The sequence below is a fragment of the Rhizophagus irregularis genome, chromosome 29 (genome assembly GCF_026210795.1).
Source record: "Rhizophagus irregularis chromosome 29, complete sequence".
In the NCBI taxonomy this organism is placed as follows: domain Eukaryota; kingdom Fungi; phylum Glomeromycota; class Glomeromycetes; order Glomerales; family Glomeraceae; genus Rhizophagus; species Rhizophagus irregularis.
In genome coordinates this window covers 3,217,611-3,241,021 of record NC_089457.1, presented here as the reverse complement: position 1 = coordinate 3,241,021, position 23,411 = coordinate 3,217,611, and the positions used below count along the sequence as shown (strand labels likewise).

The 23,411-nt window shown below is 30.6% G+C and overlaps 7 protein-coding genes across 7 annotated transcripts; 3 read left to right on the top strand and 4 right to left on the bottom strand.

Annotated features, from left to right (window-relative positions):
- Positions 1-580: 580 nt before the first annotated feature.
- Positions 581-1,422, bottom strand: OCT59_020048 (uncharacterized protein; the record flags this gene model as incomplete). Its single annotated transcript, XM_066143925.1, has 2 exons — positions 581-584; positions 785-1,422. The coding sequence occupies 2 exons, from the start codon at positions 1,420-1,422 to the stop codon at positions 581-583; spliced, it is 642 nt and encodes a 213-aa protein (XP_066005629.1).
- An 809-nt stretch (positions 1,423-2,231) lies between these two features.
- Positions 2,232-3,118, top strand: OCT59_020047 (uncharacterized protein; the record flags this gene model as incomplete). The annotated part of the gene is made up of 3 exons (XM_066143924.1): positions 2,232-2,421; positions 2,520-2,794; positions 2,867-3,118. The coding sequence occupies 3 exons, from the start codon at positions 2,232-2,234 to the stop codon at positions 3,116-3,118; spliced, it is 717 nt and encodes a 238-aa protein (XP_066005628.1).
- Positions 3,119-3,552: 434 nt separating this feature from the next.
- OCT59_020046 (uncharacterized protein) lies at positions 3,553-4,068 on the top strand (the record flags this gene model as incomplete). Its single annotated transcript, XM_066143923.1, has 3 exons — positions 3,553-3,598; positions 3,663-3,842; positions 3,953-4,068. The coding sequence occupies 3 exons, from the start codon at positions 3,553-3,555 to the stop codon at positions 4,066-4,068; spliced, it is 342 nt and encodes a 113-aa protein (XP_066005627.1).
- A 4,663-nt stretch (positions 4,069-8,731) lies between these two features.
- OCT59_020045 (uncharacterized protein) lies at positions 8,732-10,036 on the bottom strand (the record flags this gene model as incomplete). The annotated part of the gene is made up of 5 exons (XM_066143922.1): positions 8,732-9,099; positions 9,180-9,302; positions 9,384-9,459; positions 9,529-9,675; positions 9,747-10,036. The coding sequence occupies 5 exons, from the start codon at positions 10,034-10,036 to the stop codon at positions 8,932-8,934; spliced, it is 804 nt and encodes a 267-aa protein (XP_066005626.1). The 3' UTR covers positions 8,732-8,931.
- A 46-nt stretch (positions 10,037-10,082) lies between these two features.
- OCT59_020044 (uncharacterized protein) lies at positions 10,083-12,046 on the bottom strand (the record flags this gene model as incomplete). Its single annotated transcript, XM_066143921.1, has 8 exons — positions 10,083-10,112; positions 10,190-10,405; positions 10,468-10,589; positions 10,661-10,905; positions 10,976-11,072; positions 11,147-11,268; positions 11,331-11,575; positions 11,873-12,046. The coding sequence occupies 8 exons, from the start codon at positions 12,044-12,046 to the stop codon at positions 10,083-10,085; spliced, it is 1,251 nt and encodes a 416-aa protein (XP_066005625.1).
- A 706-nt stretch (positions 12,047-12,752) lies between these two features.
- Positions 12,753-21,088, top strand: OCT59_020043 (uncharacterized protein). The gene is made up of 26 exons (XM_025319471.2): positions 12,753-12,959; positions 13,050-13,069; positions 13,147-13,339; positions 13,407-13,510; positions 13,590-13,723; positions 13,791-13,953; positions 14,039-14,151; positions 14,233-14,349; positions 14,414-14,521; positions 14,602-14,694; positions 14,768-14,984; positions 15,060-15,172; positions 15,246-15,338; positions 15,416-15,498; positions 15,563-15,707; positions 15,784-15,898; positions 16,034-16,209; positions 16,274-16,432; positions 16,507-16,601; positions 16,685-17,159; positions 17,234-18,183; positions 18,246-19,225; positions 19,300-20,018; positions 20,103-20,261; positions 20,334-20,438; positions 20,523-21,088. Exons 1-26 carry the CDS (start codon positions 12,766-12,768, stop codon positions 20,943-20,945), a joined length of 6,246 nt encoding a protein of 2,081 aa, XP_025173712.1. The 5' UTR covers positions 12,753-12,765; the 3' UTR covers positions 20,946-21,088.
- Positions 20,992-23,207, bottom strand: OCT59_020042 (uncharacterized protein). Its single transcript, XM_025311218.2, has 4 exons — positions 22,112-23,207; positions 21,985-22,044; positions 21,821-21,899; positions 20,992-21,752 (listed from the first exon to the last, which is right to left on the bottom strand). Exons 1-4 carry the CDS (start codon positions 23,040-23,042, stop codon positions 21,386-21,388), a joined length of 1,437 nt encoding a protein of 478 aa, XP_025173713.1. The 5' UTR covers positions 23,043-23,207; the 3' UTR covers positions 20,992-21,385.
- Between the last annotated feature and the right edge of the window lie 204 nt (positions 23,208-23,411).

Here is a 23,411-nt window from a genome sequence, read left to right as displayed (position 1 = left end):
AAATTGATCAACAATTGGCGCCAAGTAATGATTTATCTGATGTAGGCTTGGTTCATTAGGGCCTGGCATTAATCCTAAAATGAGCATATTTTCGGGTTTAAAGCGCAATTCTCTTGGGAGATTGCAAATAGCTCCATATATAGCACCAGAACTATGAATTGTCCTTTCAAATGGCTGAAACCAATCGACGTTAATCATAATACCCAAATGATCATCTGCATGTTCTTTATTAAAAAATCTTTGTTCGTCAGATTCATCATTCACTATTATTCCACTATTTGAGAAATTCTTCCAAATTTCACCATCATATATATCACATAAGACTCGGTCATTGACGCTTCTATTGGCCCATAATTTAAGATTTTTTTCAAAGTTTGGCCTTTGATACATTTGTAAAAGTTGCTCTTTTATACTGGGCATCGGATAAATTAATAATGGCGCATTAACGACTTTACCATTGTCTAGTTTTTTTTGTTCTGATAATGGAGCATTGCATTGTCGAAGTGAACGATGATTTGGAAATTGTACATGACCACATTTTTTTATTGCTTTGTGTTGTTGGATTGTGTGTTGTTTAACATCATCTATATTATGTAATTTGTGACATGAAGGACATACGGAAAATTTGACAAATTGATGCTTCAATCCTAATTTCTTTCTTGCAGTATACAACGAAGTAGGAAAATCTTTAAAACGATCGTAATTAAAATTTGTTAAAATATGTTTGATGAATTTAATTAATGTATCGATTGCGGTATCTGCTAGCCGAAACCTAGTTTGATACCTCAAAACAAACACAATTATCCAATCTTCAATATTTTGCAGATTTTCATTAATATTGTTTGGAAAATCATAATTCGGTGGAGAGTAATCTTCAAAAATGTTGGTTTCTTCGCCATCATCATCCCCATCATTTCCATTATCGCTATCATCCCCATCATCCCCATTATCGCTATCATCCCCATCATCGTTATCATCCCCATCATCGCTATTATCCCCATCATCGTTATCATCCCCATCATCCCCATCATCATTATCATCGCTATTATCCTCATCATCGCTATCGCCATAATTATCAGTTTCTTCGTTACTGTCATTGTTATCATCACTGTCATTTATATTTTGCATTTGAGTGTCACGCTCCAAATAAGTATTATACCTGCTTCGTTTTCTCCTTTTCGAAGAAAATGTTGACAAATTTTCTGATGATGATGTGCTTTCTTGAGGGTCGATAGAGATTTTTTCATTAACGAATGATGATCCAATACTCATTGGATCATTTGAAGTAGTTGCATCATCAAGACTTAGACTCATTGAATGTTTTTGTTTGGTTCTTGGATCAACATACTTTCCGTTGCATTTATTACAATAACATTTTTCTTTAGTTCTTGTTTTAACGCGTCTTTCATTAACATTCATCATTTTTTCAAATTTTGATTTAATTTTACAAAATGTGAATTTAACCAAAATACCAGCATTTCGCTATAATAAATAATCAGACGATACATTTTTATTTTTTTCGAACATCAATACATCAATTGTATATACATTTTTATTTTTTTTCGAGCTTCAATACATCAATTGTATATTTTTTTCAAACATCAATACATCAATTGTAGATCAATACATAATCGAAAGTGAATATGTTACATTTTAACAGATCTATAATAAAATTTAACTTTCAGTATACTCCTTGTTTAACTTTTTATAGCCAAATTATTCTTAATTATATACTTAAATATATCAGCGATAACAATAAATTTAACTTTCAGTATACTCCTCGTAATCTTGTTTGACTAAATTTATATATTAAATTCCAAATTATTCTTAATTATATTCTTAATATACTTAGCGATTGGCTAACTAATTCCAAAATTAGCGATGACCAAAATAGAACAATTCAAATCATTTAACTATTTAACTATTTTCCAAAATCAGCGATGACCAAAATAGAACAATTCAAAAATTATTTAATTATTTCAAACAATTACGCGAAGAAAACATTTAATTGGAATAAATATATAAAGAGTGATTTTTTTTTTTACAATACAAACGTCGATTTTGCAATTTTTGTTCCTTTACATTAAAATCGTCTTTACAATTTTCAAATTATTTTATTTTTGTTCCTTTCTAATTTTTTTTTTACTCAACTCTTTTTTTACTTTACGTTTCTTCAATTTTACGTTCGTTCCTTCCACATTTCTAGCTTTTACTTCATTTCTTTTCTGATAATGACCAAAAAAAGAAGTTTGTTAATGCGTCGTACTCGTACACTACATTCTCCTTTATCCATCGACGCTTCTCATGATGGACAGGGCATTCAGACAGTTCGCTCTTTATCACACTTAAATTCAGCCGAATCCATCGACCAAATATACAATCATAATCGATTAAATAGGTCATCAAGTCTGGATACTGAAGGTATAATTTACGTTTTGGCGGATAATTTGGCAGATCATTCGAAATTTTGATTAAATAGCAAATTTAATTTAAAAATTACTATTTTTTTGTACATTAAGAACGTATTTCACGACTTGAACGGAGAATGTCGTCAATTCAAGAACAAATGTCCACTGGGTTCGGGCAAATAACGAGAATGCTGGAGCGTTCTCTGAACTCACAAGAACGTTCACGACAAAATCGACAAATAGAATATATTCAGGTTGATGATGACGATGACGAAGATGAACTTGATAAACAAGACAATGAGGAATATATCCCTAAAAAAGATCTACATTCGTTGCAAGAAACAGCACAAAAACAATATAATAAGAAGCATCGAAAAGAAATAAAAGTTTGTTTTGGTATATTTTTATTATTTATGTGACGTTTAAACTCATTAATTTTATCAATTTTCATTTTATAGAACGAAATTAAAATTCTAATTTGTAGCGCAAAAATCGATGAAATTCCCATCGATTATACGAAGAAGTTCGGCGAGATTGCACCACAATTGAAAAAGGATCTGATCCCCCGTATCCAATCACTTCTTGAACAATGTGGTATTCGTGCAACATTAAGTATAGTTTGGGATGTGTTCTTGGATTTGCATAAAAATGGCCGACATAAATGGAAAGAAAGCCAGCTTAACGAGGCAGAAATAAAACAAAAAAAATAATGAGCCATATAATCAACCGTTTATCAGAAGTAAGTTAATCAAGTTCCAAATTTTTAGGTAATATTGAAAATTACTAATAGTTATTTTAATTTCAGAAACGGGAACGAAGGATGAAGGGCGCATTAGCCATGAAGAATCACCCCGATTATCGAAAATCTTTTAAAAAATGCGGGATCAAGGATATTAATGAAATATTAAACAAGAACGAATACCACTCTCCTGAAGAGAGTGATCCGATGATCCAAACGCATCCACAGACCGCAAAAACCTTTTTGTTTACAAATTATCATGGAGATCTGATGAAGTAAGTCAGACAATTCATTTTGTTTATGCGCAGTGACACTAAAATGTCTTTATCAATACGTGATTAATGCTTCTGGTTTCGCCAAATCTCGACATATCAATTTCCTTGCATGCTTTCGAATTTTGGAAAAATGCCAAACCTCAAAAATAACAGAAGTTTATCTATTTCTAATACACGTTTATTTTTAATTAACGAACCTTCTACATTCAATTGACAAGTACGTGGAAAAATATTTTCCAGAAAATAAGAGAGTACGTCCTCGTATCCTTAAAGATGAATTTTGGAAAAATAAGAAAGCACCACCAAATTTAATTTGGTGGACACTTAAAGACGAAAAGCGAGAATCTCCCTCAGTCCATAAATCTATTGACGAAGAATCAGATGATGAGTCGGAATCGGAGAGCGAAGAGGAGGAACAAAGTCAATAAAGTCAACAAAGTCAACGAAGTTATGGTAATTGAATATTACCGTTCTCTTTTTTTTTTTATGGAATGGAATTTTTAGAAAATTTTTTAAATTTTTCTTTTAAGGTCTCAACGTCGATAAATTAGATATAAATGCTGAATTTGATGAAGAAGAAGAGGGTGAGGATGAGGTAAATGAGCTGGAGCAAGAGGAAACGTCATTATCACAGACATCGGGATGACGATCAAACAAACGATCTAAACAATCCTCCAAAACCCCACCATTACCACTGCAAAAACCCCCATCATCACGGAAAACTTCTCAACAAACACGATCATCAAAAAGAATTTCAAAAAATAAAAAATCCACAAACAAAAACAACGAAGCACTTGATGAATTGCAGGAAGTTATTGACAACATACGTGATCAATCGAAAAAAACAAATAAAAAATCATCATCCAAACCATCGTCCCAAGAACAGGAACATATTCATGATAATGTTCCTAAAAGAACCTCAAAAGAAAAAGAAAAAGAACAGTAAGGGTGTAGGAAGAATATGTAGGGATATTAATGGATTATATAATAAATATCAAAATATATGTAATATTTTTGACAATTTTTATTTCAAATTTGGTAAATTTGGCGTCATTACTAAAAATTTACCTAAATTCACCACAATTTGCATTACGTTTGCATAAAATTACTAAAAATTTAACTAAATTCACCACAATTTGCACTTCGTTTACATAACATTTCTAAAAATTTGACTAAATTCACCACAATTTGCATTACGTTTGCATAAAATTACTAAAAATTTGCCTAAAATTCACCACAATTTGCACTTCGTTTACAACCTGCATTTATGAGTTTTTGCTGAGATATAAAATTAAATAATAATCATAAGTATAAAAATACAATATAACATATAACAAAGTTCATTCTAACTTTTTAGTCATTTATAAGCGTTTTAAGAGAACTAAAAACAATAGTTAAACCTTCAAAGCAAATGGCTGATAAGGCATAACATAAAGTCTTACTTCCACCAGTTTTCAAGGATATGAATGTATCAGGATCTTGAATAATACTGATACAACTTATATTTGAGTTTGCGTAGAGTTTATATTAAAATTTTTCAAAAGTTGTGTATTACAGAGATGTTTTCAAAATTTCGTTATTTTACATACCTCTGTTTTTAACATAACCAGTGATTTGATTTTAATAAAATTTATATCATTAGATTCGTCTTGATGAGAGGATTCTAATGATAGTAAAATCGAATTCCTAGCTTCAATATTGACAGAGTTATGTCATAAAATGTATTTTTACTTCAGTTATTTTACAGGTCAAAGGGGCACCATTGTCCAAAATTCAAAAAATGCAAATTCCACATTTTCCTGGAAAATGGTGGGAAATTGTGGAAAATGCTGCATTACGCTGAGCAATTTTTTGGAATAGCATTGTTACAACATTGTCTGATTTAGCAAATTTTATGAAAATTTGGGAAAATGCTACATTATATTTCAAATGTAACATTTCGTAACATTCTTATAACATTGTTATAACATTGTAATTAAAATTAAATTTTGCTTTTTTTTTGTCAAATGTTCCAATTTTCTTGCAAATGGTGCATTTTTATAAAAATTCCACATTTTACCTCAAATATAATAACATTTCATAAAATTGTTATAACATTGTCAATTAAAATCAAATTTTGCTTTTTTTTTGTCAAATGTTCCAATTTTCTTGCAAATGGTGCATTTTTATGAAAATGCCGCATTTTATCTCCAATGTGATGTCATTGTAACAACATTTCATAAAATTGTTATAACATTATCAATTAAAATCAAATTTTATCAAATATTTCGATTTTCTGGCAAATGGTGCATTTTTTTATGAAAATTCTATATTTTTTGTCAAATGTTGCATATTTTTAGCAAATTTTACATTTTTTTGGTCCAATATTTCATTTTCGTCAGAATGTTAAAATATTACAAGGAAATGCTCAATAATATAGCATTACACTGGAAAATGTAGCATTTCACCAAATTACACTAAAAAGCATCACAATTATCACATTTTTTGGAAAATTCCACATTAGGCCGCACCAATTCAATGTTTCGTTAACATAACCCCCCCTGTTTTTGGATTTTTTATGTAAAAAAATTACATGTAATTTAGGCCAGAATTAGACAAATCTTTAAGTTTTAGCTGGAATTATCATCCAAAATTTTGCTTACTCTTTTGATCAAAATTTTGGCTAAAATTAATGGTAATTCTGGCCATGTATTTTATTTTATGTATTATTTTTTGTTTCCCCCCCCCTAGATTGGGACTTTTATGTTATGTTAAACAAAGAATTAGCTTGGAGCGGCCTTACATTAAATTACACTAAAAAATGTAGCATTATACTAGATTATGCGGCATTGCACTAAAAATACCGTAATTACACTAGAAAATGTAGCATTACACTAAAAAAATACCACAATTATTATATTTTTTAGAAAATTTCGTATTATGCTGAAAAATGTAACATTATTCTAGAAAATTCGGAATTGCACTAAAAAATGTGGAATTGCACTAAAAAACACAAAAAAATATAACAATTACACTGGATAACGTAACATTACACTTGATTACATTAAAATCGTAAAAATTTTTTATTTATTTGTAAAAATCATGAACATTATTAAATTTATAATATTTATATTATTTATATTTAACATAAATTCACATTGGTAATATTAACAATGTATCAACACGATGTGTTGCGATGTAATTTAATACTAAACCTTACTACTGAAGACTCCCTCTTTTTGTCATTATAAACAGGTGGAGGGAGCAGCAATGACTCTCCTGCTGCCACAATTCCAACAACTGTTCCTATACTTAAAAAGGCTGTTCATAAAAGGAATTTATATGGCTGTGTGTGGGAATTAGCATGAACGGCCACTTTACTTGCAGTTGAACAAAAAGATAATGAAATAACTATTATTCTTCAAGATTATATTAAAAGAAAATCAAACCAAAATACGCCTGAAATGTCTTCAGCGCTTGATGAAAGACCCACTATTGATGAAAGACCTGCTGTTGACGCTACTGATGAAATATCCAGTAATTCTCAAGAAATGCAAATAAATGATAGTGATACTAACTTTATATTAGATAGAAGTCAAATAGAGAAGGATGAAACTGAAAAAGAAAGAGAAATAAATAATATAAACATCCAAACTGTAAAGAATCTGAACAGAGTTATTACTAAAGGTCGACCGCCTAAATGAAGGTATTTGAGTAGTGTAGAGAAAGAGTAAAGTGTTCGAGAAAGACCCAAAACTAGGGGCTCTTATAAATGTTACGTTTGTAATGGAATAGGATACAACGCTGCTTTTCATAAAAATGCAGGTAATAAGTAACAAGCCTAAAAGACAAATGAGAATACCTTTGTATAGCTGTTGGTTTATATTACATGATATATTTGACAGAGATTTTTTATTTTTTTTTTGTAACGTGATCATATCTTTACATGCACAGGTCGAAATGCTAAAAATTGGCAAAAAAATGGCGTGAAAAGCAGTGGCTATTTTTGGCTATTTTTGGCTATTCTTAGTTATTCTTGGCTGTTTTTGGCTATTTGCGAATTAACCTATACTATTTGTAAATAGTTTATATAAATTTGCGAATAGTTTATGCAATTCTAGCCATTTTTTTTGCCTGTTTTTGGTCATTCGACGTGTGATGTTAATTGTATCTAAACCAATAAAATCACTAAGTTGATTTTAATTTTTGTGATATAAGAATATTTTTGCGATATAAGAATACAGTAAAAAATTTGTACAAATAAAATTAACTCTGGAGTTTAAACTTCAGAAAATTTTTTTTTCACGTGAGATTTATGTAAATCGCATCTCAGAAGTTAGATTTAAGCATAATATAGGGGTGCTAGATATAAATTTACCCAAAAAATAAAGCTGATAAATTTTAACTATTTATAGAAAAAATCTGGTAAAATATTTTTTCATCAGATATCTGGCCAGTAAATTTTGATTTCTATTTTCAGCTCTACTTGGATAGCTCCTTTTGGCGGACTGCCTGTAAAATGATTTCTAGTATTCTGAACTTTGAAGCAATACAAAGAATGCAAAAGATTCCAGGCTGTATTTATGAATATACCTATTGGCCTCAATGCAAGTGTTCTGTACCTCACCAAAAATCTAGCTCAATCATTGCTTGCACTTTATAAAGGCTGCTATGCATACAAGATCATTCAAAAACGTGAACATATAGAAAGTTAATTACATATTATGATATTTGAGCTAACTTGGATAAAGTACTCAATATGGAATTTACTTTCAAGAAATTTAAAAGGTTAAACACTCAGAACAGAATAAACAACTTTTAAAAAAGAATAATTTTTCAGATTTATAGGAAAATTAAATTGCAGTACTTGATGATATTCCATTTGAGTTGGATTCAGTATAGTCTGAAAACTTATTAAATGAAAATTACATTTTATTAAAATGCTATAGAGTGGGAGTGGTATAGTTGAACTTATAAGAAGACAAAAAATATTATTAACAATATTATAAACTTATAATAGACCTAGTAACAATATAACTAATTTTATTTAGGTTTAAATTCATTAATTCTGAAAGAAAAAATGCTGGTCTGAAATCTGTGCCAGGTTAGTGTCGATCACTTCTATAATAGGAATGCGCGTCACCTGATCACGTGCAGCCACGAGTTCAAAAACACTAAGTATCTGAGGGACAGAGAATTTTTTTTGTGCCAAAAATTTATTTGTCACCGTTATTTGTCACCGTGATCGACACTAACCTGGCACAGATTTCAGACGTGCAGAAAAAAAGGGTTGGATAAAAAGAAAAAAAAAATCAAATCAAAATCATTGTAATTTAAATCAATAGATATAGTATCATTTATTATTATTTTTCTTTTATTTTTATTTGTATTTTGATGATCTGGATGGATATAGCTCATGATAATTTGTTTGTATGGTATATAAACTTAATATCAATAAAGCATATATAAATCATAAAAAAAAAATAAACATAATTTTAGTTATATAATATGGCCATCTAATTATACCATATTAATATTTAATTATTGGATTATTATAAATTTTAGCATATTTTCCTAATGCCCAAATTGTAAAAATAAATTTGTAATTTGGATAACTGATTGCAACGCTTTTGTTAAATATTCCTTCAATCGCTTCCTGTTTCCACTCTCCAGTACTTAATTGTCTTGACATTAAAAGCTAATAATATGTTAAAAATCATGTCAAAATCCTTTTAAAATCAATATAATTTAAAGTTTTTTTTAATTAACAATTTTTACCTCAATACCACGTTGAATTGGTTTTTCATCAGGATATTTAGCTGACATTAAACCTAATAATGCCCATGCTGTGTTCACAACTTGAGATTGGGAATGTTCATGGTAAATTCCTGTTTCACATGACTAGATATTATTAAGGAATTTATAATTAATTAAATTGTAAAAATTTAAATAACGTATTTATAAGAATTAGAATTAAATTACTTTATAGGCTTCTCCCCAACCACCATCTTTACGTTGTTTAGAAATTAAGAAATCACATCCTTTCCTTACACTTTTGCTAATAAAATATAATCAGTTAAAACAATAACTCATATAAAGTTCAAAATAAACAAAATGAAAACTTTACCTATTATTATAAGTTTCACCAAAATATGCTAAACTTTCAAGAGCAAACATTGAAGCATATGTGAAACAAATAGCCCATGAACCATACCAACTTCCATCATTTCTTTGAGTTGCATGTATAAAATTTGCTGCTTTTTGACATACTTTCCTATAATTATATACTTTTTTAAATAAAAATTAATCCTTTCTTTGAAATTTATTAATTATATAATCACTTACTCAATTTCATCAGCACGATAATCAGGGTAATATTTTCTAAAGATGCTTAATCCAGTTAATACAGCAGTCGTACATTCTGGATAACTATATTCTATCATAATTTTACCAAACACTTCTGATGGATTGATCCATTCTAAAAATTCTGGTCCACGAACTTTTTCATAACTAGCAAAACCACCATCATTATTTTGCATAGTTAACAAAATGTCTACAGCTTGATAAAGTCTTTCTTTTGAAATAAGATTGGGTGTATAGTCCAGTCTATTCTGAAGATATAAAACTGCTTTCATTCCTTCGGCAGTACAATCTGATACAGTATACCCTTGGTCACGTGTACTAAATCCCCAAGCGCCCTTGGATGGATGTCTATAACAATATTCCATATTAGTTGGGTTACGTTTAATTTGAGCATCATCCAAAAACTCCAACGTCTTTAACATAACTTTATGATTTTCAGTATTATTAGCCAATCCTGCTTCAATACATGCTTGAGCTGCAAATGCAGTATCCCACAGCTGTGAACCATTCGTACCATTCATCATCATTCCTTCAGAGCTCATCCACATAAAGTCGATTAACCTTTCCTTGGCAAGTTTAAATGCTTCAGAATTAGATCCTTCTTCATAATAAGTGCAAAGAATATGTATTGCTTTGCTAACCTATAATAAGCCATAACATAAATATGTTATAATATTGTTAAATTACAAACATTAATACATACCGGAGCAAGGTCAAGATAATCTGTATTTTCATCTTCATATTGCATTAATTTATAAGCTTCATCAAGAGAAATTTGACGTAAACCAAATAAATTAGGAAGTTTTTCATATACATTCAAGATAACTAAAAAATCAACCCAATTATTTCCTTAATGAAACAATTCATAAAGAAAAGATTTAAATAAAATAACTTACTATTTATAAGTGTTAAAGACTTTGTACGTGGTAAATAAATATCAGCATTTGATACATTATTTCTTGCTCGAACCCAATCAATAGTATCATATGGTTGAACATATAATTCCTGTCGTAATGATTCAATAAAAGGATTAATGTCAACACTAAGTCTTCTTCCATACATATATCCCATAGGAAGATAAACTGCACGACAGTGAACCCAATATCGGCCAGGATGAAACGGTATTGCATATGGTAACAACCTTTATTAATAAAAAAAAAATTTTGAAATGATAATCTAAAAAAAATTTGAAACAGAAAAAAAATTTTTACCATAATTCTGGTGGAATAGGATTCATTCCTTCCCAATCATAAACATTTAAACACGCCAACCAAAATTTACCCCATGATGGTATTGCAATCGCACTTCCTATAATTTATAATCAAAACAATGAGCGGTTATTTGTAATTATAAACTAAAATAAATAAAAATAAATAATTTACCAAGTTTATGCAAAGTTGCACGAGCCTTGACCATATATGGATGATCAGCATCCACCCCAAGAATACGAACAACAACATAATTTAACGCTGTTCCAAATGTTGTTGACTGGCCTTCAGTATGTCTTAAAAAATATTTATCATTCAGTGTCCATGCAATTAAAAAATAATGTTATAATTAACATACATTCCCCATCCACCATCATCTGGGTTGGCTTTGTTAAATAGATATCGAATAATTTCAATTCGCCAACTTTCAGGAATAGGAATACGTGTAATGTACATTGAAATTATAAGCCCGGGTAGTAAGAACATTGGTCCACCATATTCACCGGCCCAATGACCATCTTCAGTTTGGAGTTGTTTAAAGAATTCAAATCCATTTCGTGCTGCCTCAAGTGCAGTTTTCGGTTTGTCAAATTCCTTTGATTCCTAGACAATAAAATTCAAATATTTGATATCAGTAAAGGAGTGATAACAATTATGATATAGGTATTAGGTTTTTGCCGCTTCTTGCAATTCCTAAACCTAATGGAAACTCATTTATAAGCTCACTAAGATTGGGGCATCCTAAAGCTACTCTATACCTCCTCTCACCACGCTCATTGCAACATTTGCGGGTTAGTAGTGCAAATTATAAAATTATGACTAGAGCATAGTTACTTTTCCCTAATGCAGAACTGTTCACATTTTTCAAACTAAAAAAGGAAAAAAATTTTTGTGGCTTACAAATGGTAAACCCAGCCAATATTTTTCTATTATAGATTGAGGCCAATTCTCAACTTCGCCGTTTTCTAGATAATGCCATATTTGTCTTCCATGACCAACTTTGAGTCTCCATCGAGACAAATCAGTGGCTTCTACGAAGCCTTCCTCTGTATGTAATTTTGAAATTGGCGGCATTTATCAGACTGGAAGGAAAAATTAATTACGACCAAAAAAATTTTTTCAATTTTATATTACAGATCGGCAGATTGTCGGTATGGAACTATGGATTTTCAAATTCAGAATAGGATCCGAAATAGTATGGCGAAAAAAAAAGTGACTGACACGTGACTTTTGGCCCGCATTACGGCGTTATGCACTAACACGTGAAAATAATCAGTGACGAATAAGGGTGACGAATAAGTTTTACCTACTAAAAAAACTAAGTATTTATTTATTTATTTATTTATTTATTGTAAATCGGGAGATCATTACATGAATATAAATTGCTAAAAGCCGCTATTCAAAAAGACACCATCCAGCAAACGCCGGACCCCTCAAGTTGTTTCAAGAAAAACCTCGACCAGAACACGACAGAACCAGCCAAGATGAAACGATTAAAATAAAAAAAATAAAAAGAAACGCACTGGGAAAAAGGAATATGACCACTAATATGACCAAAAAGGAATAAAAATAGGGGTAAGGAAAAAACTAAAAAAACTAAGTCCCTCAGGGGGTGTGACGGTTGTGATGAATAAAATGCAGTCACGTGCCAGTCACTTTTGAAGTACAAACCCAAAACCAGTCAGCCAACCAGATGCCATCCCTATTTTTGCAGATCTAATATGAATTTTTCCGAAATCTAAAAAAAGCTCAGTTCCTTTTAAAACCTTTTCCTTGTAAAAAAAAAATTCGATATGATTATTTCTAGTTATTTGAGAATTTCTGACCTGTTGCGTAAAAATGATGTTAGTACAGTCAAAGGAAAAGGTAAAGGAAAGGCCGTTGTAGTTGATCTTGCAACGAATTTATTAGAGTATGCAAATAAAGTACAAGAAGAATGGGAGGCAAAATTGTCGAAATTCAAAGAAAGTCTTCAAGAAAGTCAAAGGTGACTAAAGCTTAATTAGAATGTTGACTAAGATTAATAAAAATGCTTTATTTAAATTCTTTTATTAATTGAATTTTATTAATTATAAAGCGTTCAAAATGATTTTCGAGGTTTGTTCTTACATACAATAACCCTTAAATTTTTAAAATCTTTAATTTTCTCATTATGATATTTACGGAATTTTTAGATGAATTATTGGAAAATGAATATGGGTCTGATCTTACATATAATAGCCTTCCGACCATGTATTTCTATGGAGACTTTTCAGAAAATGATTCTTACATTTATGAAGACGGTATTCAAGATGCTTACATGGATGATCAATTTGCCTTCGACTATATAAGTAATAATGATTCGTATGGCAAAGAATGGTTATTAAGGTATGGTTTGTTCCTTTGTATGTTTAATTTTCTTTACATTAAATCAATAATCTTAATCGAATTCTAGGCAGTGTCGGTTACATATTGAATCATTCGGTGATGCAGATGGAGCCATAATACCCGAAAAATTATGTATAAATATTTTTACAATTTTAAGATCTGAAAGTGACGGTTTGTGATATTATGATATTATAAATTTTGTTTGGTTTCTAGTAGACATGGTACCTGATGTGCAATAATTGTCAATCAGATGACGATATTCAAATTGAACTAGTCGATCTTCTCGGTTTCGATAATTTAAATTTTGTTACTACACTTGTAACTAAACGGTTTACAATTGTTGAAAATATAAGTAGAGAATCACATTATCAAAAAATACCACCAGTAGGTCTATAAAGCTTTAATTCAGTTTTTATAAATTTTTTTTTATTAATACTGAATCATTTTACAGGATCAGCAGGAAAATTTTCCTGCACAGCAACTACCTAATAAAACTGAATCTAAACGTCCTATATTTGGTTCTCAATATACTATTCAATCAGAAGATGATCTCAAAGAAAAAAAACGTTTACGGAAAGAACAAAAAAAGGCAGCGAAACATAAAAAAGAATCAGGTGTTATTATCTTTTAATGCTAATTTCTTAATAATACATATTTATATTTTAAGATCAACATTAATTATAATTTATGTTAATAAAGAGGATGAGGAGTCAATTTCGGCAAATATTCTGGGATTTCGCGGTGATGTATTACGCTCTGTTAGAGAGCAACAATTACGTTCTGCCAGAGACATTCCACTTCGCCCTCAAAGTGTTGGTTTATTTCTTTACCAAACTTTCTAAAGTGTTTGATAAATTGGTTATAATCTTTATATTTATTTTATATTTGAATAGTTTACTCCATCCAAGAATTTTAAACATGTCTTTGGAAACACAGAAACGGGTAGCATACTTTCTGTATTTGGGTCCACATATTCTCTGCCAGTTGGTACTAAACGTAAAGATTATGATGTAAGTGATTCACGTCAATTTATTGAGTAAAAATTGTTTAAAGTTGACAATAGTTGTTTTACAGCTTCACGAAGAAATTATTGTTCCAATCACAAAACGAGCTCCACAGATGAAAGATGAACAATTAATTCATTTGAGTGATATGGATACTCTTTGCAGGGGCTCATTTGAGGCACGTGTCTATACCCTATTTTCTCTTATAATATTATAATAATTTAAGATTTCTTATGTATATGTAATTTCATCAAACAGGGTTATAGATCACTGAATCGTGTACAATCACTTGTTTATCCCATTGCATACAAAAAAAATATAAATTTGTTAATCTGTGCACCTACTGGAGCTGTATGTATTTAGTAGATTTCATTTGTTCCATTAAATTCCAGTAATATTAAACCAACGTATATTTTAAATGTAGGGTAAAACAGATATAGCTATGCTTACAATATTACATACTATAAGAGATTACTGTTATCCTGAGCCTTTATCTACACAAGAACCTCAAGAATTTACTATTGAAAAAAGTGAATTTAAAATTATATATATTGCTCCTATGAAGGCTATTGCGGCTGAAGTTGTAAAAAAGCTTGGCAATCGATTAGCATGGCTCGGTATTCAAGTTAGAGAACTTACAGGTATTAATTACTTTCATCAAAAAATGGTACTAAATATTGCGTGTCAAAACAATATGCTTATATTATTGATTTTAGGGGACATGCAATTGACTAAGGGTGAAATTTCAAGTACACAAATAATTGTTACAACTCCAGAAAAATGGGATGTAATTACAAGAAAAAGCACTGGAGATGTCGAACTTTCTCAAGTATGATTCTTCAATTGACTAATAATCTTTAAATGCATATTAACAGACAACTTTATATTTATATTATGTACAGAAAGTGAAACTTCTTATTATTGATGAAGTTCATTTATTACATGATGACCGAGGCGCTGTTCTTGAAAGTTTAGTAGCACGTACTCATCGCCAGGTATTTCATAACTTTGATTAATTCGTTACTTGTTTTATATTTGATACTTATGCATAATTTTTACGGATTCATCTCAGATTGAATCAAGTCAAAAAATGATCCGTATCGTTGGTCTTTCTGCTACATTACCAAATTATATTGATGTAGCTCAATTTTTAGGGTATTTGTATAATATTTAATTTCTAATCGATTATATAAGAAATTTAATATATTTTAATTCTTAGAGTTGATCTAAAAAATGGTGCAGAGGGATTATTTTATTTTGGTGGGGGGTTTAGACCGGTACCTTTAGAACAACATTTTATTGGCGTCAAAGGTAGTTTCGGTACTGTTTCTAATAATAATCTCAATCGGGTTTGCTGGGATAAAGTAAATTTTCCAAATGTTAAGTATTTTTATTGTATAGTATTGAATAATTTATTGACATTTTTAATATAATTTTTAGGTCTCGGATCTTGTTAGGGAAGGCCATCAAGTGATGGTTTTTGTTCATTCACGTAAAGACACCGTTAAAACTGCAAGAACACTAAGCGAGTTCGCTGTCAAAGAAGGATGTTCAGGTATATATATAATTTCTTTAGAGAATATATGAGAATATATATAGATGATTTTTTTTTTAATTTACAAGCTAAATTTTTATGATCTTTTTTGCTTACATTAAAAGTAATATTTTTTTTTATTCCTTTAAATACAAGATATTTTTGATAGTTCTACTCATGAACGGTTTGGGTTAATCAAACAAGAAGTATCTAAATCAAGAAATAAAGAATTAATAGAATTGTTTGCACAAGGTTTCGGTATCCATCATGCTGGCATGTTAAGATCAGATCGAACAATGACAGAACGACTGTTTTCTGAAGGATTCATAAAGGTATTCGATATCTTGACTTAATATCTAACTTGGGAGGTTTTTTAATTTATGCTTTTATACATAGGTCTTATGTTGTACAGCAACGTTAGCTTGGGGTGTTAATTTACCTGCTTATGCAGTTGTAATTAAGGGAACACGAGTTTATGATACCCAAAAGGGTAATTTTGTTGATTTATCAATTTTAGATGTTATGCAGATTTTTGGTAGAGCAGGTCGTCCACAGGTTTGTTAATTTAGATTATCTTAACAGGAAGTTATTCGACCTTTAATCATTTTTATTTTATATAAACAAATTAGTATGAATCATACGGGATTGGTTATATTTTAACAACACTTGATAAATTACCACATTATGTCTCCGCGATGACACAACAACATCCAATTGAATCAAAGTAAGTTTCAGCTTAGCTTGAGATTTACTCTCGAATAAACATCCCATATATATATGTATAATTTTTTTTTTTAATTGTTATAGATTCGTAAGTAGTATGGTCGACAATTTAAATGCAGAGATTTCGCTTGGCACGGTAACAAATGTTGATGAAGGAGTTCGATGGCTTGGTTATACGTATTTATTTGTACGTATGAAAAAGAATCCGCTCGTATATGGAATGGACCACTCGCAGCCAATAGAGGATCCAGAGCTAGGAAAACGACGACGAGAACTTATAGTAGATGCTGCAAACGCACTTCATAAAAATAAAATGATTGAGTTGGAAAAAGAGACTGATTATTTTGCTATTACTGATATGGGTCGTATCGCTTCAAATTATTATATAAGATATAAGAGTATAGAAATTTTTGATCGTCAATTGAAAGAACGTATGACTGAAGCTGATGTTCTATCAATGATAAGTGAAAGTAGTGAATTCGAAGATTTGAAATCAAGAGAAGAAGAGATTAAAGAACTAGAAGATCTTAAGAAGAATGCTTGTTCTTGTCAGATTAAGGTTGTATTCTACATAAGGAAATTTTTCTTAAATTAGTAGCTAAGGTGTTAATATTTTATTTATTATAACAATAGCAAACTATTGATTCAACTCCAGGAAAAGTTAATATATTATTACAATCATATTTGTCGAATGCTACTATTAAGGATTTTGCTTTAGTATCTGATTCGGCATATGTAATTCAAAATGCAAGTCGCATAATTAGAGCTTTATTTGAAATTGCAGTGAATCGTAATTGGGCCCAAGTGACGGTTATTCTATTGACTTTTTGCAAATGTATTGACAAAAAAATGTGGATGTATGAGACACCTTTGGCTCAATTTAATTTGCCCCGAGAGATTAAAATGAAACTTCAATCTAATTCATATACTCCTTTAATAGAGGAAATGAGAGATATGCCCCCAGCTGAACTTGGACAATTGGTTCGAAACAATCGTATGGGTAGTATCATTTCCAAATGCGTAGATATGTTTCCAATGCTTATATTGGAGGCTCAAATTGCGCCTATTACACGTAACATTTTACGTGTAACTCTAATTATTACTCCTGATTTCGTTTGGAATGATCGTATTCATGGTACTGTAGAGCCATGGTGGATATTTGTTGAAGATTCTGAAAATGTTGAATTATATCATTCAGAATATTTTATACTAAATAAAAAGCAACTTGGCGAAACCCAAAAACTTGGTTTCACAATTCCAGTACAAGAACCTTTACCTCCCCAATTATATATTCGTGTCATTTCAGATAGGTGGATAGGAGCTGAGTCAACTCTTCCTATTTCTTTAAATAATATAGTTTTGCCTAAACATTATCACCAACATACAGAATTGAAGAAATTACCACCATTACCTATAACTCATCTTAAAGATAAAACACTTGAAGAAATATGCGCTAAAAGATTTTCTCATTTTAATCCTGTACAAACTCAAGTATTTGAGACGCTTTATAATTCTTCAACAAATGTATTGATTGGAGCACCTACAGGATCGGGAAAAACAGTTACTGCAGAGCTAGCTATGTGGTAAGTGTGTATTAGTATTAAATTAATACTGAAAATTATTAATTGAATCTTTACTTTTTAAGGTGGGCATTTCGTGAATACCCACGTTCTAAGGTAGTTTATATCGCTCCATTAAAAGCCTTAGTTCGCGAACGTGTAGATGATTGGCAAGCTAGATTAACTGGTCCAATGAAAAGAAGACTTGTCGAGTTAACAGGAGATGTTACCCCAGACTTACATTCTATTAAAAATTCTGACATTATTATTACAACGCCTGAAAAATGGGATGGTATTAGCCGTAGTTGGCAACATAGAAGTTATGTGCAAGATGTATCACTTGTGATTATCGATGAAATCCATTTACTTGGCGGAGATAGAGGACCTACATTAGAAGTCATAGTATCACGTATGAATTACATTGGTTCTCAAACTAAAAAGAAAGTTCGTATTGTTGGATTATCAACAGCTTTAGCAAATGCTCAAGATTTAGCTGACTGGCTGGGTATTGATAAGGATGGACTGTTCAACTTTAGCCATACAGTACGCCCTGTTCCATTGGAAATTCACATTGAAGGATTTTCCGGAAGGCACTATTGCCCTCGTATGGCTACTATGAATAAACCAGCTTTTAATAGTATTATGAGGCATTCTCCTCAAAAACCTGTAATTGTATTTGTTTCATCGAGACGTCAAACGCGTTTGACAGCTCAGGACTTAATTGCTTATTGTTGTTTGACTGAGAATCCTTATCATTTTTTGCGAATGCCTGAAGAAGAATTACAAATGATTCTATCTCGAATTAAGGATAATAGTATGAAAAATACACTCACTTTCGGCATTGGATTGCATCATGCTGGTTTAACTGAAGGTGATAGGAAAATTGTGGAGGAATTATTTTTAAATCAAAAAATTCAGATTTTGGTCGCGACTAGTACCTTAGCTTGGGGCGTAAATTTACCTGCTCATTTGGTGATAATCAAAGGAACGGAATTTTATGATGCTAAGTCTGGAGGATATGTGGATTTTCCTATTACTGATGTACTTCAAATGATGGGTAGAGCTGGTGTGTGAAATATTTTTTTTTTTCGTATTAATCTTATTGTTAATTTAATGCGACTAAATTTATTAATTAAATAGGTCGCCCACAATTCGATAATAGTGGTGTTGCTTGCATATTTATACAAGATTCAAAAAAGAACTTTTATAAAAAATTCTTGTATGAACCTTTTCCGGTAGAATCCAGTCTACATTTGCAACTTGAAAACCATTTTAATGCTGAAATAGTTGCTGCTACCATAAAGTCTGAAGAAGAGGCCGTGCAATATCTTAAATATACTTACTTGTATCGTAGATTACAACAAAACCCAACTTATTATGATTACGAATTGGAAGCAGCTACGAATAAAGCTATTGACGACTATTTGATCAAATTGTTTAAAAAATCTATGTCTGAACTGAATCTTTCTGGTTGTATTAAAATAGACAAAATGGATGACGAATTTAATGTAGAATCAACGTCCTTTGGCAAGATCGCTTCATATTATTATCTCTCACACAAAACTATCCGACTCTTCCTAGATCGCGTCCAAATTAAATCCACTATTCGAGATATTTTAGGCATTTTATGTGATTCGGATGAATATTCTGAACTTCCGGTTCGACACAATGAGGATCTTTTAAATCGTGATTTAGAAAAAGAACTTCCGTGGTCCGTCCAACCCCATCAACCATATGATAATCCACATGCAAAAGCCTTCCTGCTTTTGCAAGCTCATCTCACAAGGACTAATTTGCCAATATCTGACTATGTAACGGATACATTTTCTGTTTTAGATCAGGCAATTCGTATATTACAGGCAAGAATAGGCAGTAAAATTTATTTTATTTAGTCAATATTTATTATGTACGAAGATTTTAATAATTTCTAATCAATTCACTAGGCGATGATTGATACTATTGTTGAAAAAAGTATGTTAACACCATGTCTTCATGTTATGTCATTATTGCAATGTATCAAACAATCCCGCTGGCCTGAAGATTCATCATTGTTAATTCTTCCCGGAATTGAAAATCATATGATTGATTCAATTACTCATGAGGTATTTATTTATTAAATATCCGATGGATTAAGTTTTCGTGTGATTTAAATACTGAATATCGTAATACTTTAGGGACATGTTGTCACGTGTTTGGGTGAATTATTGGATCTATCAGAAGAAGAATGTTCTAATATTTTCAAAAACGTTACTGGACTTTCCGAACCTGAAATTCAAAAGGTTAATACTATCAATTTTGTCTTTCTTCTTTCCGAAAACAAATACGTAACTTATATGTATTCATATTTTTTTGTAATCTCGTAGATATGTAAAGTTATCAACAATATTCCTTTGATCGATGTTGATTGTCGTATTGATATGACTAATGATTCAATAGCTCCCAAGGAGGAACGTACTCTAATAGTATCTTTGGAGAGAGCAAAGAAAGTATCTGGATATGATGGTAAAATTTATGCACCTAAATTTTCTAAACCACAATATGAGTCGTGGTGGTTGATATTAGGAAATAGTTCATCTGATAGTATAATTGATTTTAAAAGAGTTAATATGCGTAATGGACAATTTGGAGAATTTTCTAATAAGCATACAGTCAAATTGAAGTTAATTGCGCCGGAAAAAGAAGGGAAATATCAATATACGATATTCTTAGTTAGCGATGGGTATTTGGGAATTGATCAACAGTATAATATAGAATTTAACGTTAAAGTGAAACAAATCCAAAATTAATAATATCGGACTATTTAATGCAAATTAATGCAAATTAATCAAACCATATGTATTTTGTATATATAATACACGTTTAATTTGTTTTATTTATATAAAAAATGAAAACAAATCAAAAATAAAAGAAACCCCGCTATAAATAATATAAAATCATACCATTTAATAATCACTTTTTTTTTTAATAAAAAAACAAGAAGCTAAATTACAAAAGAATACAATGAAAAAAAAAATTCGGTTTTAATTTCTTTTTTGTAAGAATTAAGATATACTCTAATGAGAAACTATTAATAATCCAAATTATCTAATGATCTTTTTATTTTACTTTTTTCCACAATATTTGAATTGGAATTAGGTGCAATTTAAAAAAATTAAATATACTCTAACAAAAAGCTAAATAATTATTTAATAAGCATAAATATCTTTTTTTCGCACCTCTTCATCAACTAACTATATTTATAATATTGTTGTTGATTGTTTAATGAAGTTGCACTGTTTCTTGTATTAAGATAATGATGTTGTGAAGCTACATTTGAAGTATGATTAGCATATACAGAATCATATACGGTTTGTACAGATGATGGGTGATGTTGATACGTTGTATAAGTATTTTGTTGTTGTTGTTGTGTTGGAGGTAATTGTTGGTGTTGTACCTGCGAGGGTAATTGTGAAGGAGACTGTGAAAGTTGATAATGCTGTGAAGAGTAAGGTGACATTGTATTTGAATGTTGAGGCAATCTTTGATTATAATACGCAGTATTATTTGATATCGGCTGATCAGGTATAACCTGATTAAAGGGAACTTGTGTATTCCTGCATTATAAGGAAATAATTAGAATAATATAAATACAATTTTAAAATATTAATTAAACATAACTTACAAAATTTTTGTATATACTCTTGGAAATATTCCGACATTACTTGTTCCTTGAATTCTACCTTTCCACCAATCCATATTTACTGTTGAAAAATAAATAAATTAATTGTTAATTAGTTTACTGAAAAATTTACATTATTATATAAAATACATATATATAAAACTTACCATATTCAACCACTTCCACAATATCACCTTTTTTAAAACTTAAATCTCCGACATCATCGCCTATTAAAAGAACGTATTAATACCACATTTCTTTTTTTTTTCCCAAAACCAAAAAAAGATCACTCACTAACAAAGTCCCACATGGCCTCAACCATTGAAAGACTATAGGCAGGTAAAATAGTATCTTTAAGTTGTTGTTGATTAATTGACTTTTCATATTCAGCTTCTTCATATTTATTATCGAAAATTGGAAGAGGTTGGGGACGTGGGGGTGATGAATTAGGTGCATTTGGAGGCAAAGGTAAAGGTCTAGTTGCCAATATAGCTCCTGTACTCGAAATAGTGTTTGAACTTATATTTGAGCTAGATTGTGGAGAAGGAACTGAAGGAACTGGAGAAACTGGTTGATAAACAGAAGCGCGAGAAGGTACAGCAGGTTTTGGAATTGATTCAAGTTGTGGTTGTCCAGCATTCACAACATCATCATCTTCATTTTGCTGTAATTGTGATTGGGAAGGGGGAGAAGAATTTTGTAATGGAGGTGGTGTCGTATTAACCTGTTGAGGTGTGGTTGTAGGACTTTGTCGACGCGCTGATTTTTGTTGCAACTGTTGATTTTGATTTTCTTCTTCAGCAATAGATTTACCTTGTGCTAAAGAATGCAATGGTTGCTCTTCTCGTTGTAATTGTTGTTGCTGTAAAAGCTGAGACGACGTTGAAGGAGGTCTCTGTGTTATAGAAGTATTTGAATTGCGTTTTTGTGAAATATCAGATTTTATAGAAACAGCTGGTGACTCTGGTTGTGGTATTGGTGAGGAAGAAGGTGAAGGAGCTGGAGGAGTATGAGGTGCCGCGTGAACTACAGGTTTTGGCAATCTTTCTATAATTTCTTCTAGTGCAGCGAATGAAATATAACCTTGTTGACGAAGAAATTGTAAATCCCTAATAACGCTTGCAATCATATGCAAGGCATAAGGTTCAAACACAACAGAAGTTCTCTTTGAAGGAGGAATTGAAGAGAATGAAGTATTTAATGGAGGTGGATTGCTTGAGTGCATTATTTATTATTATTAATTATTTTATTTTATAGAAAGGAAGAAAAAATTTCAACAACAACAAATATTCAATCTTTTTCAAAAGCCAGAGAAAAAAATTTCGTCTAGTATTTATTTGAAAAAGTCGTTGCTAAAATAAAAAATAATGAGAATTAACCAAATATATTCAAATGTAAAAATAATTTGATTAGTAAAATGGCGCACAATTAACTCCGATAAGCCCCAATCAAAATAGTATTTAGCATTAACAGTATTAACAGTATTGCCACACCCAATTTATTAACACATTTCCATTTTTGAAAAATACATATTTTACATATTTTACGTGCCACACAATTTCATCAAATTTTTTGTATAATTATTGCTACTCTT